The sequence below is a fragment of the Pseudophryne corroboree genome, chromosome 2 (assembly GCF_028390025.1).
Source record: "Pseudophryne corroboree isolate aPseCor3 chromosome 2, aPseCor3.hap2, whole genome shotgun sequence".
Taxonomy (NCBI): Eukaryota; Metazoa; Chordata; class Amphibia; order Anura; family Myobatrachidae; genus Pseudophryne; species Pseudophryne corroboree.
The window spans coordinates 631,166,316-631,189,197 of NC_086445.1; the positions used below are offsets into that span (position 1 = coordinate 631,166,316).

General features: G+C 47.3%; 1 protein-coding gene across 6 annotated transcripts in view; it reads right to left on the reverse strand.

Annotated features, from left to right (window-relative positions):
• FANCE (FA complementation group E) overlaps nt 1–22,882 on the reverse strand; it is a 222,615-nt gene that overhangs the window by 114,771 nt on the left and 84,962 nt on the right. For 4 of the 6 annotated variants that reach the window (XM_063954876.1, XM_063954875.1, XM_063954883.1 and 1 more), the window contains 3 exons: nt 10,816–10,959; nt 9,715–9,838; nt 9,424–9,499 (listed from right to left, as the gene is read on the reverse strand). In XM_063954876.1, coding sequence (XP_063810946.1) covers nt 9,424–9,499; nt 9,715–9,838; nt 10,816–10,959 — 344 coding nt within the window. The remainder of the gene's footprint in view (nt 1–9,423; nt 9,500–9,714; nt 9,839–10,815; nt 10,960–22,882) is intronic. The other 2 variants (XM_063954885.1, XM_063954877.1) reach the window with 1 other exon arrangement.

Genomic DNA, 22,882 nt, shown 5'->3' on the forward strand with positions numbered 1-22,882 from the left:
TGGTGTAGGAGCAGGGATCTTGCTTGACTTAGGGCATTGTAGATGGCCCTTAGTTCCAGAATATTTATGTGAAGGGAAGTCTCCTGACTCGACCATAGTCCTTGGAAGTTTCTTCCCTGTATGACTGCCCCCCAGCCTCGAAGGCTGGCATCCGTGGTCACCAGGACCCAGTCCTGTATTCCGAACCTGCGGCCCTCTAGAAGATGGGCACTCTGCAGCCACCACAGTAGAGACACCCTGGTTCTTGGAGACAGGGTTATTAAGCGATGCATCTGAAGATGCGATCCGGACCACTGGTCCAACAGGTCCCACTGAAAGATTCTGGCATGGAACCTGCCGAAGGGAATTGCTTCGTAAGAAGCCACCATCTTTCCCAGGACCCGTGTGCAGCGATGCACTGATACCTGTTTTGGTTTCAGGAGGTCTCTGACTAGAGATGACAACTCCCTGGCTTTCTCCTCCGGGAGAAACACTTTCTTCTGGACTGTATCCAGAATCATACCCAGGAACAGTAGCCGTGTCGTCGGAACCAGCTGTGACTTTGGGATATTCAGAATCCAGCCGTGCTGGTGCAGCACCTCCTGAGATAGTGCTACTCCCACCAACAACTGTTCCTTGGACCTCGCTTTTATTAGGAGATCGTCCAAGTACGGGATAATTAAAACTCCCTTTCTTCGAAGGAGTATCATCATTTCCGCCATAACCTTGGTAAATACCCTCGGTGCCGTGGACAGTCCAAACGGCAGCGTCTGGAATTGGTAATGGCAATCCTGTACCACAAATCTGAGGTACTCCTGGTGAGGATGGTAAATGGGGACATGCAAGTAAGCATCCTTGATGTCCAGGGATACCATGTAATCCCCCTCGTCCAGGCTTGCAATAACCGCCCTGAGCGATTCCATCTTGAACTTGAATTTCTTTATGTACGTGTTCAAGGATTTTAAATTTAGAATGGGTCTCACCGAACCGTCCGGTTTCGGTACCACAAATAGTGTGGAATAATAACCCCGGCCTTGTTGAAGTAGGGGTACCTTGATTATCACCTGCTGGGAATACAGCTTGTGAATTGCCGCTAGCACCGCCTCCCTGTCTGAGGGAGCAATCGGCAAGGCAGATTTTAGGAACCGGTGGGGTGGGGACGCCTCGAATTCCAGCTTGTACCCCTGAGATACTATTTGCAGGATCCAGGGATCCACCTGTGAGCGAGCCCACTGATCGCTGAAATTTTTGAGGCGACCCCCCACCGTACCTGGCTCCGCCTGTGGAGCCCCACCGTCATGCGGCGGACTTGGAAGAAGAAGCGGGGGAGGACTTTTGCTCCTGGGAACCTGCTGTTTGTTGCAGCCTTTTTCCCCTACCTCTGCCTCTGGACAGAAAGGACCCGCCTATTCCACGCCTGTTTTTCTGGGTCCGAAAGGACTGAACCTGATAAAACGGCGCCTTCTTAGGCTGTGAGGGGACATGGGGTAAAAATGCTGACTTCCCAGACGTTGCTGTGGAAACTAGGTCCGAGAGACCATCCCCAAATAATTCCTCACCCTTATATGGCAACACTTCCATGTGCTTTTTTGAATCTGCATCTCCTGTCCACTGGCGAGTCCATAAGCCTCTCCTAGCAGAAATGGACAATGCACTTACTTTAGATGCCAGTCGGCAGATTTCCCTCTGTGCATCTCTCATATATAAGACTGAGTCTTTTATATGGTCTATGGTTAACAGGATCGTGTCTCTGTCTAATGTGTCAATATTTTCTGACAGTTTATCTGACCACGCAGCGGCAGCACTGCACATCCAAGCTGACGCAATAGCTGGCCTAAGTATAATGCCTGTGTGTGTATATACAGACTTCAGGATCGCCTCCTGCTTTCTATCAGCAGGTTCCTTGAGGGCGGCCGTATCCGGAGACGGTAGTGCCACCTTTTTAGACAAACGTGTGAGCGCTTTATCCACTCTAGGGGGTGTTTCCCAACGTGACCTATCCTCTGGCGGGAAAGGGAACGCCATTAGTACCTTCTTAGGAATTACCAATTTTTTATCAGGGAAAGCCCACGCTTCTTCACACACTTCATTTAATTCATCTGATGGGGGAAAAACTACGGGTAGTTTTTTCTCTCCAAACATAATACCCTTTTTAGTGGTACCTGTAGTTATATCAGAAATGTGTAACACCTCTTTCATTGCCTCAATCATGCAGTGAATGGCCTTAGTGGGCATCAGGTTAGACTCATCGTCGTCGACACTGGTGTCAGTATCAGTGTCGACATCTGGGTCTGCTTGAGGTAGCGGGCGTTTTAGAGCCCCTGACGACCCATGCAACGCCTGGGCAGGCACGAGCTGAGAAGTCGGCTGTCCCACATTTGGCATGTCGTCAATTTTCTTATGTAAGGAGTCTATACGTGCACTCATTACTTTCCATAAGCCCATCCACTCAGGTGTCTGCCCCGCAGGGGGTGACATCCCTTCTAAAGGCATCTGCTCCGCCTCCACATCATTATCCTCATCAAACATGTCGACACAGCCGTACCGACACACCGCACACACACAAGGAATGCTCCGAATGAGGACAGGACCCACAAAAGCCCTTTGGGGGGACAGAGTGAGAGTATGCCAGCACACACCAGAGCGCTATATAATGCAGGGACTAACTGAGTTATGTCCCCTATAGCTGATTTTTCTATATAATATATATTGCGCCTAAATTTAGTGCCCCCCCTCTCTGTTTTTACCCTGTTCTGTAGTGTAGACTGCAGGGGAGAGCCAGGGAGCTTCCTTCCAGCGGATCTGTGAAGGAGAAATGGCGCCAGTGTGCTGTGAGAGATAGCTCCGCCCCTTTTCCGCGGACTATTCTCCCGCTTTTTTCCATATTCTGGCAGGGGTATTTTCCACATATATAGCCTCTGGGACTATATATTGTGGAGTTTTTGCCAGCCAAGGTGTTATTATTGCTTCTCAGGGCGCCCCCCCCCCCAGCGCCCTGCACCCTCAGTGACCGGAGTATGAAGTGTGTATGAGGAGCAATGGCGCACAGCTGCAGTGCTGTGCGCTACCTTGGTGAAGACTGATGTCTTCTGCCGCCGTTTTTCCGGACCTCTTCTTGCTTCTGGCTCTGTAAGGGGGACGGCGGCGCGGCTCCGGGACCGAACACCAAGGACTGGGCCTGCGGTCGATCCCTCTGGAGCTAATGGTGTCCAGTAGCCTAAGAAGCCCAATCCGGCTGCAAGCAGGCGAGTTCGCTTCTTCTCCCCTTAGTCCCTCGCTGCAGTGAGCCTGTTGCCAGCAGGTCTCACTGAAAATAAAAAACCTAAACTATACTTTCTTTCTAAGGGCTCAGGAGAGCCCCTAGTGTGCATCCAACCTCGGCCGGGCACAAAATCTAACTGAGGCTTGGAGGAGGGTCATAGTGGGAGGAGCCAGTGCACACCAGGTAGTCATAAATCTTTCTAGAGTGCCCAGCCTCCTTCGGAGCCCGCTATTCCCCATGGTCCTTACGGAGTTCCCAGCATCCACTAGGACGTCAGAGAAAATTAAATCCATAATTTGTATTAATGTTCTCAATTGTGGCTAACCCCATGTGGGTTTACCGAGCTGAATGTCCAGAAGGGTCTCCACTGTACATGTTCAGAACAGCAGAGCTTGGAAGTAGATAAAGTGCCTTCTCTGGCAGTCGCTGCACCCTGAAATTGTAAGCTTTGGTTCCCAAATATGGGAAAAGAGAACCTACTTCTCCTTTGTAGGTCTACATATAGAAAAATCTTCTATTTACCAGAGATGTGTTTGTAGTCCACATGCATGGGGCGGATTATTTTGCTTGGATAGAGGTCTTAAAATTGACTTAATCATCTATTGCAAAAAAACGTGTAGTTTTACATACACCGTGTCATGAGACGGTATGTAGTCAACAGCTCAACAATAACAATGCCGACAGTTATTATGACATTCTTAAAATGTCAACGGACGATTCACATTGTCAGAATGTCGACATTAGGGTTAGGCACAAGAGGGAGGGATAGGGGAATGGAATAAGGGATTGGGTACAAATCTGAGGTTTGACCAGGAAATTATGGTTTGGGCCCCATAAGTCACAGCTGGGCAACCAGGGACAATATGTTGACTTTCTAACATGTCGAAAATTGATCACTGTCTGCATAATGAATGCGGACATGGTCTACTATGAAAAGGTGTACATTATCATGTCGAAATGATGGTCAACATTATGACTGTTGACATTATGCCCAAGGGGTGTATTCAATAATTGTCGGAAGCGGCCATCTTGTCGGAAAGACGGCGGCTTCCGTCAGGTTTAGGTCGGAAGGGGTTTTAACCTATTCCATTGGGGGCCGTTTTTTCCGACAAGTCGGGAATTCCCGACTTGTCGGAAAGCTGTCAGAATGCATGCGCATCGGCAGCTTCAGCCACCAATCCCAGTGTATTGTTGGAAGCGCAGCCAAACCCAATGTCAATCCGACTTTAAAAAAAGTCAGATTGCCATTGTCGGGACCGGGCCAAACCTGTCGGCATTGAATACTGACCTGTCGGATCCTTTCCGTCGGAAAGGATCCGACAGGTAATAAAAAAATAAAAAAACCCAAGTCTGCATGCTGTTATGCTGTTACCTAGATGGAAAATGCACTGAAAGTGAAAGTTAAAATGTCAAAAATTCTGTTTGTAATTTCTGTTTTCACAGCATTGGCCATCAAGGACCTGATTTGGCCTCTGACGTTTCAGTCCCTTCCTTTTAAATAGCTTGAACAACTTACATGTTTCTATTGCCCCGGTTTCCATCCAGGATACTGAACATGGGTTGAAGCCGGGGCTTCAGATGTACAGTACTTAACCTTTCAGACTGCTGCTGGGACCTAAGTTATTGTCGGGCCATAACTGTTCACACAGAACACTTGGAGAGGACATCTCCAAGCGCTCCTAAATCCGCCAATTAACAGCCTGTTAGGCATGACCCAGGTCATGTCTTTCACACTGTAGCTGACCTCGGGATGCAGGACCGAGGTCAACCCTTTCACACCAAGCCATGCTTGCCCCAGCATTAACCAGAGCTTGGTGTGAAAGGGATATAATAAATTTCATATTTTCAAGTGACACAGCAAGTACCTTGTTTCTGTCCTTCACTTCCCACTTAGAAGGAATTTAAGTTATGTCATGATGGTCTTGTGACCAGGAATGATAGACATAAGGCAAGCCCATCCTTTACCATGAGTTCTATGCATGCTGTGGGCTTCTGCATTAGCATAGAAGCCTCAGAAATAGAGGATATCCATCGGGTAGGTTTGTAAAGCACAATTACAGTGTTCCTGGACTATTTACTAGACAGCAGTAAGAAAATTATTTATTCACTTATTAATAAATTATTTCCTTTCAGAAACCAAAATGCAGTATATAGTTGCAAAACTCAATTATCACATTAAAATCTAATAGTTTGTAATACTTTTGATCCACTTGGGTTCTAGGCTCTCAGATTTATTTTCTTCGCATTGCTATGCATTTACAGACTCCGCCTAGCAGTGGGGTGGTATTCAGTATGCCGGCTTTTGGGATCCCGGCGCTGGAATGCCGACACCCGGCATACCGACAACTATTCTCCCTCTTGGGGGTCCACGACCCCCCTGGAGGGATAATAAATAGTGCGCACCACCATTCCCGCAGCGAGCCCACAAGGGGCTCATTTGCGCTCTCCCAGCTGTCGGCAGTCGGGATCCTGGCGCTGGAATGCTGGGTGCCGGGATCCCGACCGCCAGCATAACATACTACACCCCAGCAGTGTGTAATAATTAATCAATAAAGAGAAGAGGGTCTTCGCATCCAATGTAAATAATTTAATCTCCACTGCATCTGCTAAACATGTAAAACCGACAAAGCAAGAAAAGCATGCACTATGAGATGTATTGAAAGAGACAACATCATGCTATCACGAGCTGAATCATGAGCTTATCATCCAGGTACCGCATGCAGGTACAGAGAAGCTTCAACAAGCAAGAACCAAAAACACATGTCAGCAGCAAGGCTGACCAAGTATGAAGTAGCACTGCTAAGTGCAACAACGTAACCATCAGAAGATGTACTATCCTCAACCCAGCAACCCTTTTTCCAGCATTCATAAATAAAGGTGTTGAATCTAAAGATTCAAAAGGAGGGAGAAACAGATTATCATCTCTATTGATGGATCAGCAAGAAGATGAGGACCAGGAGGATGGTCCAGGAATGGAAGAAAATAATTCTAATAATCAAAATTTTTCTTTTTCCCACGATTGCGTGGATTTAATGGAACAAGAAATTCAACCCTTGCCATATGTTACAGACACAGCCCTACCTAATGCTCAGCATGAGCTATATGTGGATGGATCAAGATACTACGAGGATGGGATTCCTTATACAGGATATGCAGTAACCAATGAACATGAAGTTGTGGATTCAGGATCCTTACCATCCCAGTACAAGATTGTGGGCCAGATATGGAAAAGCAGAGGCTTCAAGACGTCAAGTGGCGAAGACATACAACATGCTTCACTGATCAGACACCGGTTCAGAGCTCCGCAAGGGCCACACAAAAGTTGCAGTAATGAAGATCCAGGCACACGCAAGAAACGACACTCCTGTAACAAGAGGCAACAATCTGGCAGATGCTGAAGCCAAGAGGGCAGCAAAATGCCCCCAGCGGAAAAAGGCAAGCCTATACAGTAACCATTCCAGCGCCAGACCAAATGCCTGATTATGCTACACTGATTGGACTTCAGAACCAGGCAGGAGAGAATGAGAAAGTAGCCTGTGAAAAAAGAAAGCAACCAAACAAACAACCAACCAACCAGTGAAGGTAGAAATCTACACCACACAGACGGAAGAAACAAAGAAGTAAAGCCTCAAATGCCTGATCTACAGGATTTGAAGAAATTTCAGGAACAAGCAGGTCCTGAAGAGGAGGCAGCATGGCAGAGAAGAGGAGCCAGACAGGAAGAAGAAACTGGCCTATGGAAATCAGAAGAGAAGATATGCTTACCCAGAAGCTTATATCCACCTATGTGTCAAGTCAGCCATGGACTCACACACCTGGGAAAGGATCAAATGGGAAATTTAGTTAATGAATGACGGATAGCTCCAGAATTTTATCCAGATGCAAATAAGTTTGTACAAGCCTGCTGGATATGTGGGAATGTCCAATCCAGGACAGAAGGTTATCCAGGACAGAAGGAGCAATCCCCCAAAAGTTATTTTCCATTTCGTAGACTGCAAATTGACTATATTTAGCTGCCAAATATGTATTGGTAGTCACAGACAATTTCAGTTATTGGCCAATGGCAAAAGCTACAGCAAAATCAATAGCTAGAAAATTAATTTCAGAAATTATTTGCAGATCTGGAGTACCAGAAGTTATAGCATCAGATAGCGGTATTCAGTTCATTGAAGAAATAATATAGTACATAATGCATGATTTGTGAATACAACAGGCATTTCATGTGTTGTATCGTTCGCAGATTAGTGAGTATGTCACAGAAACCAGAAAGGGATGCTAAAGTGTTTATTTTTAGTACTGGTTAATAGTAGAACCATATTCAGTAAAACCACAGGTTATTCACCTTATGAAATATTGTTTGATAGCATACCTAAGAAAGGATGTTATTATCCACAAGAGTTACAGCGTAAATATGGTAATTTGACTGCATATGTTAAAAAAAAGTCTTACTGAAGAAACTGACACCTCTGTATTCTCTAGTTTTTGCCTCTCTCCCAGATTCAGGAGCAGATCTAAATACCAACAAGCTTTAACCAGGAGATCGGGTGTATCTGGAAAGACACGTGAAAAAGTCACTTGAGCACAGATTTGATGGTCCATATCAAGTGTTGCTGACCACACCCACTTCTCTGAAAATTAAGGTGAAAGAGAATTGGGTCACACTGCAAACTTGCCCAAGTTAAGTGTGAACAATGAAATACACAAACATGCAGAGGCTAATTGGGCCTAAATTAGACAAGCTACTATGGGCCATTATATTGCGAACTTCAGTACTCATTGTAGTCATAATATACTCTATATCCCTCATAGGAGGGGGCAGGGAGTGGCATATCAGCCAATACAAAGTTACATACCAGTGTTTAGTATGTAAGAAGTGTGGTATCAAAGCAACTAGATCTTGTGTTAAGCAAATTAAAGTAAAACTCATGGAATCTCTAGGATTTCAAAGATACCAGTTAGTTAAGAGATGCTGGGCTCACATGGGCCCATATCTGGAAAAGAAGGGGAATGAACATTTGTCCCCCTTACATATGAGCGTATGAGGGTTTTCTAGATTTCCTTGGAGCAAATACATATTATAGAATAGAGTATGACACTTTTAGATATGTATGAACTCCAAGAATGTGTTGTACATTTATTACTAATGAAACAGATAATGCGCAAGAAGTGGTTCAGATATATGTCCAAGAAATAGAAAATTAAAAACAAGCATATGCCAACAAACCTAATACCCCAGACTCCCTGGAGGGGACTTGGGGAGAAGGGAGGATGGTTTTCCTCTCCTTGTTAAACCCAGCTAATTGGTTTAGTGGGATCAAAGGATAGATTGTTGAAATTGTGATGTTTTTATAAAAAAATTGTTGGCTTAGCAATAATTATATATCAGTGTTTTAAGATACTATTTTGTTTCCTTTCAGCTTGAAAGAAATCTATAAACTCAGAGATTGGAAACCTCCAAGTTTAAGTTACAGAAGAGCTTGGCAAGAAAGAGCCGTGAGCAGTCTACCTTGATGGATATGAAGCAAACGGTCATTACCCTCCGTTGGATAAAGTAAAAAGCACCATCTCTCGAGGACATAGCCTTTAGCACCATCATAGCTAGACTGTTTGCCTAGACTCGTTAGGTAGAGATTTTGTAATGCCTCATAGCTCAACTGTAATGTCAGATTATTATAAAAAGGAGGGACTGAAAAGAGACAATATCATGCTAAAGTAGTTTTCAGCCATCTTGTATCACAGTAGCCATTTTGTCTGAATATAAAGAAACGCTTTTGCTTTAAAGTTATAAGTAATGCTGACATTTTATTAGTTAGAGAGAAGTTCCTCTAAGAATCAAGGTTAAGCAAATCCCTTATCTCCTGGAACATGTTTTGAGAACAGTGATGTTTTGAGAACAGTGTCTACAGATTGACTCTCAAGGATTGTAATTTCTCATAATTTCTGTGTGTGAGAAATGACGCTTATGTTTTGTGACGTGTGACAAATTCCTGTATATGCCTATAAGAACCCCTAGACAATAAACCAAAGTGGGCTCATTCTGATCTACATAACCAAGCATGATGTCTGTTGATTGAGCCTCCCAATCGATTGGTCAAAGGTATTTGACCAGACAACCAAAGGAAGTTGATACGGGAGAAGGAGGTTATCTCCAACAGTATGGACATGAAGGGGATGGAACTCACCTAAAACAAAGATGCAACTGATGTGACACGAGGCATTCAGTTATCATTCGACAGAGAAAATCTGCATACACGGAACCTATCATAAGTCAGACAAAGAGGGAGAAGTGTCAGTAAGAGGTAAACTTTGACTGGTTATATAAAAATTATAGCTGATCATTTTCAATGATCAAAAAGAGAAAAATGATTAACATGGAAAGTATAAACAAATGACAATAAAGAAAATGAATACTGTACATACTTTTTCCCACAATCACAGTAAAAGCTGCAGACCGGACTGATCATTTGGATTACCTGTTTTTGCTTGAACCAGTACTGGACCAATTAGAGTGTTGCATGCTGGCCGTGCATACTTGTTGGAAAACACAGCAAGTGCCGCAGTAAGAGATCGAGAAGCAGGTGACGCGAGTGAGAGAACCTGTTTCAAACACAACAGTGAAAATTACTAAGTCATTACACTATGGGGTCTATTTACTAAGCCTTGGATGCAGATAAAGTAGACGGAGATAAAGTACCAGCCAATCAGCTCCTGTCATTTTTCAAACACAGCCCGTGACATGGCAGTTATGAGCTGATTGGCTGGTACTTTATCTCTGTCCACTTTATCACCTGTCACCATCCAAGTCCTACTAAATTGTGGTAGAAGAGAATATATGGCACACAATGTAAACTGTTATTGCGATAACATGAAACATTCACCGAGACACTGTTTGTGGAATAGCAAACCATGGGTATGTAAATGGAGTCAAGAGACTGGTTGAAGAGCACGCAGTCTGAATGTTGGCAATGCATAAGTGGAAAAAGTGGGAGAGCGGAGAGAATGAGCCAAATGTAGGGCAGACAAGAAAAAGAAAGAAATTGAGCCATGAGGTGTGGATGATAAACAAAGTCAAGTGGAGACAAGTGGAGCAGTAGTGTATCATGCAGCAGTGTGCACAGAAAGGCAAGTCGTGGCATTGCTCAAGAATCAAACAAGCATGGGGATGTGGAGAAAACAAGCCACAAGCAAAGTATGTTAGCAGAGAAAGGGAGCCACAGAAGATTTGCACATTTTGATATATTATAATCGATGAAGTCCAGTGATGGAATCCAATTTCGATTATGCCAGGAATAATAGCCCCACCCTTTTTAAGATAACTGAAAACTGACCAATTAAGGGTTTTATGTTCTTCTTAAAAAGTCCAGCGTGTATTTTGCCATACCAGCAATTGTGAGACAAGGTAATGGAATGAAAGATGTTCCTAGCAGGGCGCTATTACGTGCTCAATCATGTTCTTTCAAGAAGGATTGTCTGAAAACAACTGCTTGTATGGTGCTTAGGGAGGTCACTGCAGATCAGTAAGCCAATGAGAAATACAAAATGACATTCCCTTGATGTGCTGTATTGCCATTTACCCGATCAAGGAAGAGACTGCTGGCCAAAGATTGGGCGTGAGCATAACTGAGGTCTGGTGAAACGGCATCCAGGTGAACACAGAGCTGAAAAAGGCATTTGGAAGAGATCTGTGAGACACCTACAGTGGTGAGGACAGTTTGGAGCTGCAAAAGAGGAAAAGAATGAAGCGTCACACACAAGCAATGCATAACACAGATCAACGACCCCCTACAGCTAATTCACGGATCCTTGCTCGCTTCAGTTATTGTACTATGAAACAATGCATGTATATGGGAAGAAAATAAGATTTTAAACCTGCCGGTAAATCTTTTTCTCCTAGTCCGTAGAGGATGCTGGGGACTCCGTAAGGACCATGGGGTATAGACGGGCTCCGCAGGAGACATGGGCACTATAAAGAACTTTAGATCGGTGTGCACTTGCTCCTCCCTCTATGCCCCTCCTCCAGACCTCAGTTAGAGAAACTGTGCCCAGAGGAGACGGACACTACGAGGAAAGGATTTTTGTTAATCTAAGGGCAAGATTCATACCAGCCCACACCATCCACACCGTATAACCTGGACTATACGCAACCAGTTAACAGTATGAACAAAACAGTATCAGCCAACAACTGATCTTAACTGTAACATAACCCTTATGTAAGCAACAACTATATACAAGTCTTGCAGCAATATGTCGCAGTGGGACGGGCGCCCAGCATCCTCTACGGACTAGAAGAAAAAGATTTACCGGTAGGTTTAAAATCTTATTTTCTCTTACGTCCTAGAGGATGCTGGGGACTCCGTAAGGACCATGGGGATTATACCAAAGCTCTAAACCGGACGAGAGAGTGCGGATGACTCTGCAGCACCGATTGAGCAAACATGAGGTCCTCATCAGCCAGGGTATCAAACTTGTAGAATTTTGCAAAAGTGTTTGAACCCGACCAAGTAGCCGCTCGGCAAAGCTGTAAAGCCGAGACGCCTCAGGCAGCCGCCCAAGAAGAGCCCACCTTCCTAGTGGAATGGGCCTTTACCAAATTTGGTAACGGCAATCCAGCCGAAGAATGAGCCTGCTGAATCGTGTTACAGATCCAACGAGCAATAGTCTGCTTAGAAGCAGGAGCGCCAACCTTGTTGGCTGCATACAGGATAAACAGTGCTTCTGTTTTCCTAATCCGAGCCGTCCTGGCTACATAAATTTTTAAGGCCCTGACTACATTAAGGGACTTGGAATCCTCCAAGTCTCCCGTAGCCACAGGCACCACAATAGGTTGGTTCATATGAAACGATGACACCACCTTAGGCAAAAATTGAGGAGTCCTCAACTCGGCTCTATCCACATGGAAAATGAGATAGGGGCTCTTATGAGACAAAGCCGCCAATTCGGACACCCGCCTAGCAGATGCCAAGGCCAACAACATGACCACCTTCCAAGTGAGAAATTTTAATTCAACTGTTTGAAGAGTCTCAACCCAGTGAGATTTTAGGAACTGTAACACCACGTTAAGGTCCCATGGTGCAAGCGGGGACAAAAAAGGAGGCTGGATGTGTAGCACTCCCTTTACAAAAGTCTGGACTTCTGGGAGAGAAGCCAATTCCTTCTGGAAGAATATAGACAGGGCCGAAATCTGTACCTTAATGGAGCCTAACTTTAGGCCCATATCCACTCCTGTCTGTAGAAAGTGGAGAAAACGGCCCAAGTGGAAATCTTCCGTAGGAGAATTCCTAGGTTCACACCAAGATACATACTTCCTCCAGATACGGTGATAATGTTTCGCCGTCACCTCCTTCCTAGCCTTTATCAGAGTAGGGATGACCTCCTCCGGAATACCTTTCCCAGCTAGGATTCGGCGTTCGACCGCCATGCCGTCAAACATAACCGCGGTAAGTCTTGGAACACGCAGGGCCCCTGTTGCAACAGGTCCTCTCTGAGAGGAAGAGGCCACGGATCGTCTGTGAGCATTTCCTGAAGATTCGAATACCAGGCCCTTCGAGGCCAATCTGGAACAATGTGTATTGTCTGCACTCTTGTTCGTCTTATGATTCTCAATATTTTTGAGATGAGCGGAAGAGGAGGGAACACATAGACCGACTGAAACACCAACGGTGTCACCAGGGCGTCCACTGCTACTGCCTGAGGGTCCCTTGACCTGGCACAATACCTCCGAAGTTTCTTGTTGAGGCGTGACGCCATCATGTCTATTTGAGGAAGTCCCCAAAGACTTGTTAACTCTGCAAAAACTTCTTGATGTAGTCCCCACTCTCCTGGATGGAGATCGTGTCTGCTGAGGAAGTCTGCTTCTCAGTTGTCCACTCCCGGAATGAATCCTGGTGGCTACCACCATTGCCACTCTGCTCCTTGTCCCGCCTTGGCGGTTTACATGAGCCACGGCTGTGACGTTGTCTGATTGAATCAGAATCGGTAGGTCGCGAAGAAGATTCTCCGCTTGTCGTAGGCCGTTGTATATGGCCCTTAATTCCAGTATGTTGATGTGTAGACAAGCCTCCTGGCTTGACCATAGTCCCTGAAAATTCCTCCCTTGTGTGACTGCTCCCCATCCAGAGAGGCTCGCGTCCGTGGTCACCAACACCCAGTCTTGAATGCCGAACCTGCGACCCTCTAGAAGGTGAGCACTCTGCAGCCACCACAGGGGAGACACCCTGGCCCTGGGGGACAGGGTTATTTTCTGATGTATTTGAAGATGGGACACGGACCACTTGCCCAGAAGGTCCCACTGAAAAGTCCTCGCATGAAACCTGCCGAAGGGGATGGCCTCGTAGGTCGCCACCATTTTCCCCAGTACTCGAGTGCATTGATGGACTGACACTCTTTTTGGTTTTAGCAGGTCTCTGACCATGTTCTGGAGTTCCTGGGCTTTTTCCTTTGGGAGAAAAACCCTCTTCTATTCTGTATCCAGAATCATGCCTAAGAAAGATAGTCGAGTCGTTGGAATCAACCATGCTGCTGCAGCACTCTCAGGGAGAGCGACACGCTCTTCTGCAACTGTTCCTTTGATCTCGCTTTTATCAGGAGATCGTCCAAGTACGGGATAATTGTGACTACTTGCCTGCGCAGGAGCACCATCATTTCCGCCATTACCTTGGTGAAAACCCTCGGTGCCGTGGAAAGCCCAAACGACAACGTCTGAAACTGGTAATGACAGTCCTGTACAGCGAATCTCAGGTATGCCTGATGAGGATATATGGGGACGTGAAGGTATGCATCCTTTATGTCTAGTGACACCATAAAATGCCCCCCTTCCAGGCTGGAGATAACTGCCCTGAGCGATTCCATCTTGAACTTGAACCTTTTTAAGTACAGGTTTAGGGATTTTAAATTTAGAATGGGTCTGACCGAGCCATTCGGTTTCGGGACCACAAACAGGGTTGAATACTACCCTTTTCCCTGTTGTATTAGGGGAACCTTGATAATCACTTGCTGTTGACACAGCTTTTGAATTGCAGCCAAAACTATCTCCCTCTCTGGGGGAGAAGCTGGTAAAGGCGATTTGTTGAATCTGCGAGGAGGCACGTCTTCGAATTCCAGCTTGTAGCCTTGGGATACAATTTTCATCGCCCAAGGATCCACGTCCGACTGAACCCAGATGTGGCTGAAGAGTCGAAGATGTGCCCCCACCGACGCGGACTTCCTCAGTGGAGCCCCAGCGTCATGCGGTGGATTTAGTAGAAGCCGTGGAGGACTTCTGCTCCTGGGAACTAGCCGTAGCAGGCATTCTTTTCCCTCTACCCTTACCTCTGGCGAGGAAGGAAGAGCCTCGACCTCTTCTGGACTTGTGCGACCGAAAGGACTGCATCTGATACTGTGGTGTTTTCTTTTGCTGTGGGGGAACATAAGGCAAAAAATAAGATTTTACTCACCGGTAAATCTATTTCTTGTAGTCCGTAGTGGATGCTGGGACTCCGTAAGGACCATGGGGATTAGCGGCTCCGCAGGAGACTGGGCACAACTAAAGAAAGCTTTAGGACTACCTGGTGTGCACTGGCTCCTCCCACTAAGACCCTCCTCCAGACCTCAGTTAGGATACTGTGCCCGGAAGAGCTGACACAAATAGGAAGGATTTTGAATCCCGGGTAAGACTCATACCAGCCACACCAATCACACCGTATAACTCGTGATACTATACCCAGTTAACAGTATGAAATATAACTGAGCCTCTCAACAGATGGCTCAACAATAACCCTTTAGTTAGGCAATAACTATAAACAAGTATTGCAGACAATCCGCACTTGGGATGGGCGCCCAGCATCCACTACGGACTACGAGAAATAGATTTACCGGTGAGTAAAATCTTATTTTCTCTGACGTCCTAAGTGGATGCTGGGACTCCGTAAGGACCATGGGGATTATACCAAAGCTCCCAAACGGGCGGGAGAGTGCGGATGACTCTGCAGCACCGAATGAGCAAACTCTAGGTCCTCCTCAGCCAGGGTATCAAACTTGTAGACTGTTGCAAAAATGTTTGAACCCGACCAAGTAACAGCTCGGCAAAGTTGTAAAGCCGAGACCCCTCGGGCAGCCGCCCAAGAAGAGCCCACTTTCCTCGTGGAATGGGCTTTTACAGATTTAGGGTGCGGCAGTCCAGCCGCAGCATGTGCAAGTTGAATCGTGCTACAGATCCAGCGAGCAATAGTCTGCTTAGAAGCAGGAGCACCCAGCTTGTTGGGTGCACACAGGATAAATAGCGAGTCAGTTTTCCTGACTCCAGCCGTCCTGGAAACATATACTTTTCAGGGCCCTGACTACGTCCAGTAACTTGGAATCCTCCAAGTCCCAAGTAGCCGCAGGCACCACAATAGGTTGGTTCACATGAAAAACTGATACCACCTTAGGAAGGAATTGGGAACGAGTCCTCAATTCCGCCTTATCCATATAAAATACAGATAAGGGCTTTTGTATGACAAAGCCACCAATTCTGATACACGCCTGGCCGACGCCACGGCCCACAGCATGACCACTTTCCACGTGAGGTATTGTAGCTCCACGGATTTAAGTGGCTCAACCCAATGCGACTTCAGGAAATCCAACACCACGTTGAGATCCCACGGTGCCACTTGAGGCACAAACGGGGGCTGACCCTCAGCACTCCCTTAACAAAAGTCCGAACTTCAGGCAGTGAAGCCAGTTCTATTTTGGAAGAAAATCGATAGAGCCGAAATCTGGACCTTCATGGAACCCAATTTTAGGCCCATAGTCACCTCTGACTGTAGGAAGTGCAGAAATCGACCTAGCTGAAATTTCTCCTTTGGGGCCTTCCTGGCCTCACAGCACGCAACATATTTCCACCATATGCGGTGATAATGGTTTGCGTTCACTTCTTTCCTAGCTTTAAATAGCGTAGGGATAACTTCCTCCGGAATGCCCTTTTCCTTCAGGATCCGGCGTTCAACCGCCATGCCGTCAAACGCAGCCGCGGTACGTCTTGGAACAGACAGGCCCCCTGCTGCAGCAGGTCCTGTCTGAGCGGCAGAGGCCATGGGTCCTCTGAGATAATTTCTTGGATTTCTGGTTACCAAGCCCTTCTTGGCCAACCCGGAACAATGAGTATAGTTCTTACTCCTCTCCTTCTTATTATTCTCATTACCCTGGGTAAGAAAGGCAGAGAAGGGAACACATACACCGACTGGTACACCCACGGTGTTACCAGAGCGTCCACAGCTATTGCCTGAGGGTCCCTTGACCTGGCGCAATATCTTTGTAGCTTTTTGTTGAGGCGGGACGCCATCATGTCCACCTGTGGCCTTTCCCAACGGTGTACAATCATTTGGAAAACTTCTGGATGAAGTCCCCACTCTCCCGGGTGGAGGTCGTGTCTTCTGAGAAAGTCTGCTTCTCAGTTGTCCACTCCGGGAATAAACACTGCTGACAGTGCTAACACATGATTTTCCGCCCATCGGAGAATCCTTGTGGCTTCTGCCATCGCCATCCTGCTTCTTGTGCCGCCCTGTCGGTTTACATGAGCGACCGCCGTGATGTTGTCTGACTGGATCAGCACCGGCCGGTGTTGAAGCAGGGGTCTAGCCTGACGTAGGGCATTGTAAATGGCCCTTAGTTCCAGAATATTTATGTGTAGGGAAGTCTCCTGACTTTTCCATAGCCTTGGAAGTTTCTTCCCTGTGTGACTGCCCCCCAGCCTCGAAGGCTGGCATCCGTGGTCACCAGGACCCAGTCCTGTATGCCGAATCTGCGGCCCCCTAGAAGATGAGCACTCTGCAGCCACCACAACAGCGACACCCTGGCCCTTGGAGACAGGGTTATCCGCCAATGCATCTGAAGATGCGACCCGGACCACTTGTCCAACAGATCCCACTGGAAAATCCTTGCATGGGACCTGGCGAATGGAATTTCTTCGTAAGAAGCTACCATCCTTCCCAGGGCTCGCGTGCATTGATGCACCGACACCTGTATACGTATTAGGAGGTCTCTGTCTAGAGACGACAACTCCTTGGACTTCTCCTCCGGGAGAAACCCTTTTTATCCTGTTCTGTGTCCAGAACCATACCCAGGAACAGTAGACGCGTCGTAGGAACCAGCTGCGACTTTGGAATATTCAGAATCCAGCCGTGCTGTTGTAGCACTTCCCGAGATAGTGCTACTCCGCCGAACAACTGCTCCCTGGACCTCGCCTTTATAAGGAGATCGTCCAAGTACGGGATAATTATTTCGGCCATTACCTTGGTAAATACCTCGGTGCCGGGGACAGACCAACGGTAACGTCTGGAATTGGTAATGACAATTCTGTACCACAATTTTGAGGTACTCCTGGTGAAGAGGGTAAATAGGGACATGCAGGTAAGCATCCTTGATGTCCAGTGATACCATGAAATTCTCCAGGCTTGCAATAATCGCCCTGAGCGATTCCATTTTGAACTTGAACCTTCGTATATAAGTGTTCAAGGCTTTCAATTTTAGAATGGGTCTCACCGAACCGTCTGGTTTCGGTACCACAACATTTTGGAATAGTAACCCCGGCCTTGTTGAAGGAGGGGTACCTTGATTTCACCTGCTGGAAGTACAGCTTGTGAATTGCCGCCAGTACTACCTTTCTCCGAGGGCAGCAGGCAAGGCTGATGTGAGGTAACGGCGAGGGGGAGTCGCCTCGAACTCCAGCCTGTATCCCTGTGATACTATTTGCAGAACCTAGGGATCCACCTGTGGGCAAGCCCACTGGTCCCTGAAGTTCCCGAGACGCGCCCCTACCGCACCCGTCTCCACCTGTGGAGCCCCAACGTTATGCGGTGGACTCAGAGGAAGCGGGGGAAGATTTTTGATCCTGGGAACTGGCTGCTGGTGCAGCTTTTTCCTTCTTCCCTTGTCTCTGTGCAGAAAGGAAGCGCCTTTGACCCGCTTGCTTTTCTGAAGCCGAAAGGACTGTACCTGAAAATACAGTGCTTTCTTAGACTGTGAGGAAACCTGAGGTAAAAAAATTTCTTCCCAGCTGTTGCTGTGGATACGAGGTCCCAGAGACCATCCCCAAACAATTCCTCACCCTTATAAGGCAGAATCTCCATGTGCCTTTTATAGGCAGCATCACCTGTCCACTGCCGGGTTTCTAATACCCTCCTGGCAGAATGGACATTGCATTAATTCTGGATGCCAGCCGGCAAATATCCCTCTGTGCATCCCTTATATCTAAGACGACGTCTTTAATATGCTCTATGTTAGCAAACTATTATCCCTGTCTTGGAGTATTAATATTATCTGACTGGGTATCAGACCACGCTGCAGCAGCACTATTTATGCTGAGGCAATTGCAGGTCTCAGTATATAACCTGAGTGTGTATATACAGACTTCAGGATAGCCTCCTGCTTTTTATCAGCAGGCTCCTTCAAGGTGGCCGTATCCTAAGACGGCAGTGCCACCTTTTTTGACAAACGTGTGAGCGCCTTATCCACCCTAAGGGATATCTCCCAACGTGACCTATCCTCTGGCGGGAAAGGGTACGCCATCAGTAACTTTTTAGAAATTACCAGTTTCTTATCGGGGGAACCCACGCTACTTTACACACTTCATTCATCTGATGGGGGAACAAAACACTGGCTGCTTTTTCTCCCCAAAAATAAAACCCCTTTTATGTGGTACTTGGGTTCATGTCAGAAATGCGTAACACATTTTTCATTGCCGAGATCATGTAACGGATGTTCCTAGTGGATTGTGTATATGTCTCAACCTCGTCGACACTGGAGTCAGACTCCGTGTCGACATCTGTGTCTGCCATCTGAGGTAACGGGCGCTTTTTTGAGCCCCTGATGGCCTTTGAGACGCCTGGGCAGGCGCGGGCTGAGAAGCCGGCTGTCCCACAGCTGTTTTACGTCATCCAGCCTTCTATGTAAGGAGTTGACATTGTCGGTTAATACCTTCCACCTATCCATCCACTCTGGTGTCGGCCCCACAGGGGGCGACATCCCATTTATCGGCCTCTGCTCCACCTCCACGTAACCTTCCTCATCCCACATGTCGACACAGCCGTACCGACACACAGCACACACACAGGGAATGCTCTGACTGAAGACAGGACCCCACAAAGTCCTTTGGGGAGACAGAGAGAGAGTATGCCAGCACACACCAGAGCGCTATATAATGCAGGGATTAACACTATAACTGAGTGATTTTTCCCCCAATAGCTGCTTGTATAAACAATATTGCGCCTAAATTTAGTGTCCCCCCTCTCTTTTTAACCCTTTGAGCCTGAAAACTACAGGGGAGAGCCTGGGGAGCTGTCTTCCAGCTGCACTGTGAAGAGAAAATGGCGCCAGTGTGCTGAGGGAGATAGCTCCGCCCCTTTTTCGCGGACTTTTCTCCCGCTTTTTTATGAATTCTGGCAGGGGTATTTATCACATATATAGCCTCTGGGGCTATATATTGTGATGATTTTGCCAGGCAAGGTGTTTATATTGCTGCTCAGGGCGCCCCCCCCCAGCACCCTGCACCCATCAGTGACCGGAGTGTGAGGTGTGCATGAGGAGCAATGGCGCACAGCTGCAGTGCTGTGCGCTACCTTGATGAAGACTGAAGTCTTCTGCCGCCGATTTTCCGGAACACTTCTTGCTTCTGGCTCTATAAGGGGGCCGGCGGCGCGGCTCCGGGACCGAACATCAATGGCCGGTTCCATGCGGTCGATCCCTCTGGAGCTAATGGTGTCCAGTAGCCTAAGAAGCCCAAGCTACCACCAGTTAGGTAGGTTCGCTTCTTCTCCCCTTAGTCCCTCGCTGCAGTGAGAGTCTGTTGCCAGCAGATCTCACTGTAAAATAAAAAACCTAAAATATACTTTCTTTCTAGGAGCTCAGGAGAGCCCCTAGTGTGCATCCAGCTCAGCCGGGCACAAGAATCTAACTGAGGTCTGGAGGAGGGTCTTAGTGGGAGGAGCCAGTGCACACCAGGTAGTCCTAAAGCTTTCTTTAGTTGTGCCCAGTTTCCTGTGGAGCCGCTAATCCCCATGGTCCTTACGGAGTCCCAGCATCCACTTAGGACGTCAGAGAAAAGTAGATTTACCCGCGGTAGCTGTGGAAACCAGGTCCGCGAGACCTTCCCCAAATAAAACCTCACCTTTGTAAGGCAAAACTTCCATATGCCTCTTTGAGTCGGCATCACACGTCCATTGGCGGGTCCACAGTGCTCGCCTAGCCGAAATCGCCATGGCGTTGGCCCTTGAACCTAGTAGCCCAACGTCTCTCTGAGCGTCTCTCATATATAAGACTGCGTCTTTGATGTGACCTAAGGTCAATAAAATGGTATCCCTATCCAGGGTATCAATATCAGCTGACAAGGTATCTGTCCAAGCTGCTACCGCACTACAAACCCAAGCCGATGCTATTGCCGGTCTGAGCAAAGCACCCGTATGTGTATAAATTGATTTTAAAGTCGCTTCCTGTCTGCGATCAGCAGGATTCTTGAGGGCTGTCGTGTCTGGAGACGGTAGCGCCACCTTCTTGGATAAGCGCGTTAAAGCTTTGTCCACCTTGGGCGAGGATTCCCACCGTACCCTGTCCTGTGCAGGGAAAGGGTATGCCATAAGAATTCTCTTGGGAATCTGCAGTTTGTCTGGAGTTTCCCAAGCCTTTTCAAATAGTGCGTTCAGCTCATGAGATGGGGGAAACGTTACCTCAGGTTTCTTTTCCTTAAACATGTGTACCCTCGTGTCAGGGACAGAGGGGTCATCTGTGATATGCAAAACATCTTTTATTGCAATAATCATATAATGAATACTTTTGGACACCCTTGGGTGTAACCTTGCCTCATCGTAGTTGACACTGGAGTCAGAATCCGTGTCGGTATCAGTGTCTGCTATTTGGGATAGGGGACGTTTTTGAGACCCTGAAGGGCCCTGTGACACCGTCAAAGCCATTGATTGACTCCCTGTATTATCCCTGGACTCTTTGTCCAATCTCTTATGTAATAAAGTCACGTTTGCAGTTAAAACATTCCACATATCCAACCAATCAGGTGTCGGCGTTGCCGACGGAGACACCACAATCTGCTCCACCTCCTCCTTAGATGAGCCTTCCGCTTCAGACATGCCGACACACGCGTACCGACACCCACACAGGGATATATGTATATGGAGACAGTTCCCCAATAAGGCCCCTTGGAGAGACAGAGACAGTATGCCAGCACACACCCAGCGCCAACTGACCCTGGAAATCAAACTCCCATATAAACAGCGCTTTTATATATATCAATATACCCTCACTGCGCCAATTATAAGTGCCTCCCCCCCTCTTTTTGCCCTCTGTCACCGTGTTCAGCAGGGGAGAGTCCGGGGAGCCAGCTTCTCTGCAGTGTGCTGTGGAGAAAATGGCGCTGGTTAGTGCTGTGGGATCGAGCTCCGCCCCCTCAGCGGCAGGCTTCAGTCCCGCTCAATTTTAAATACTGGCGGGAGATTGTATAATCTACTGCCTCTGCAGCCTATATAACTATATTAGACAGTCCTAGAGGTTTATTATTGCTGCCCAGGGCGCCCCCCCTGCGCCCTTGCACCCATCAGTGCCTGCAGTGTGTGTTGTGTGTGGGAGCACCCGGCTTCTATCTTCCGGCTCTGTGAGGAGGACGGCGGCGCTGCTCCGGGACGAACGGCGAGGGTGAGACCTGTGTTCCGACCATCTGGAGCTAATGGTGTCCAGTAGCCTAAGAAGCAGAGCCTAGCATTTAAGTAGGCTGCTTCTCTCTCCTCAGTCCCACGATGCAGGGAGGCTGTTTCCAGGAGGACTCCCTGAAAATAAAAAACCTAACAAAATTCTTTTTCAGAGAAACTCAGGAGAGCTCCCCTGTAATGCACCCAGTCTCCTCTGGGCACAGGATCTAACTGAGGTCTGGAGGAGGGGCATAGAGGGAGGAGCCCGTGCACACCCATCTAAAGTTCTTTATAGTGCCCCTGTCTCCTGCGGAGCCCATCTATACCCCATGGTCCTTACGGAGTCCCCAGCATCCTCTAGGACGTAAGAGAAAATACGATTTTAAACCTACCGGTAAATCTTTTTCTCGTAGTCCGTAGAGGATGCTGGGGACTCCGTAAGGACCATGGGGATAGACGGGCTCCGCAAGAGACATGGGCACTTTAAGAAAGACTTTAGGTATGGGTGTGCACTGGCTCCTCCCTCTATGCCCCTCCTGCAGACCTCAGTTAAAGAAACTGTGCCCAGAGGAGACGGACAGTATGAGGAAAGGATTTTTGTTAAACCAAGGGCAAGATTCATACCAGCCCACACCATTCACACCGTATAACTTGTGTATAAACTAACCAGTTAACAGTATGAAAAAACAACATAGCATCAGTCGGAGACCGATGAAAACTATAAACATAACCCTTATGTAAGCAAAACTATATACAAGTCTTGCAGAAGTAGTCCGCACTTGGGACGGGCGCCCAGCATCCTCTACGGACTACGAGAAAAAGATTTACCGGTAGGTTTAAAATCTTATTTTCTCTTACGTCCTAGAGGATGCTGGGGACTCCGTAAGGACCATGGGGATTATACCAAAGCTCCCAAACGGGCGGGAGAGTGCGGATGACTCTGCAGCACCGATTGGTGGAGGTCCTCCTCAGCCAGGTTATCAAACTTATAGAACTT